Raw genomic sequence first — 738 nt, forward strand, 5'->3', positions numbered from 1 at the left:
CTCCCAAATCGATAGCGGTCCATTTCAGAAAACTCGGTGCACAATCGTATAACCTTAAGTGCGTTCATGAACTCCGTGAACTCGATGGGTCTGCGGGCTTTGGACTCAACACCCTGTCGTCTCACCTCACATTTCATCCCCAGTTTGATGACATCGTTGACCACCGGGGAACGTGTCGGATTGCCCTCGCGCCGGATCTCGTCCCACAGTATCATGCGCCTTGGCATGAAGGCACTCAACATCTTTTTCACGTACTTGAGGGAGTTTGCACGAGCATGTGTCGGCAACGACTCGGGAGTTGGTGCGATGGTTCCGAACGCTTTTAGGTTAAAGTACCGGCGGATGTCCTCAGGCGTGACATCGAGCAAGGTGGCCTCGGCAAAGTTGGGGTCATTGAGCTCATCGGCGCGCCCCAAGAAGTCCAGGAAGCGTTTGAGCTCCTTCTGGTAGACTTTGTTGGCTCGATCCATTTGTGGTGTGATCTGTGTGATAAAGATATGGAACTTCTGGTCCGAAACATCACACTGTGAATCAAACCGAAGCGTGATATAAACTCTCCAGTGAGATCCCATTTTGCAAAATTTCAGCGCATCATCGTCCAATCATTGCCAAGCCACCACTCTGCTCAAGTCCTGATTTGCCGAAATTTTGATAATACAACCTCAGTGTGATTTTGTCAATAACATACGGATAATACCTGGATAATCCGCTATCCGTACATCCGGATAAGTTGGTTTG

The 738-nt window shown here is 49.3% G+C and overlaps 1 protein-coding gene across 1 annotated transcript; it reads right to left on the minus strand.

Annotated features, from left to right (window-relative positions):
• Positions 1-24: 24 nt before the first annotated feature.
• On the minus strand, positions 25-470 carry H310_09413 (hypothetical protein; the record flags this gene model as incomplete). The annotated part of the gene is made up of 2 exons (XM_008875475.1): positions 25-53; positions 131-470. The coding sequence occupies 2 exons, from the start codon at positions 468-470 to the stop codon at positions 25-27; spliced, it is 369 nt and encodes a 122-aa protein (XP_008873697.1).
• Positions 471-738: the final 268 nt, after the last annotated feature.

Source organism: Aphanomyces invadans (assembly GCF_000520115.1).
Source record: "Aphanomyces invadans strain NJM9701 unplaced genomic scaffold supercont1.21, whole genome shotgun sequence".
In the NCBI taxonomy this organism is placed as follows: Eukaryota; Oomycota; class Saprolegniomycetes; order Saprolegniales; family Verrucalvaceae; genus Aphanomyces; species Aphanomyces invadans.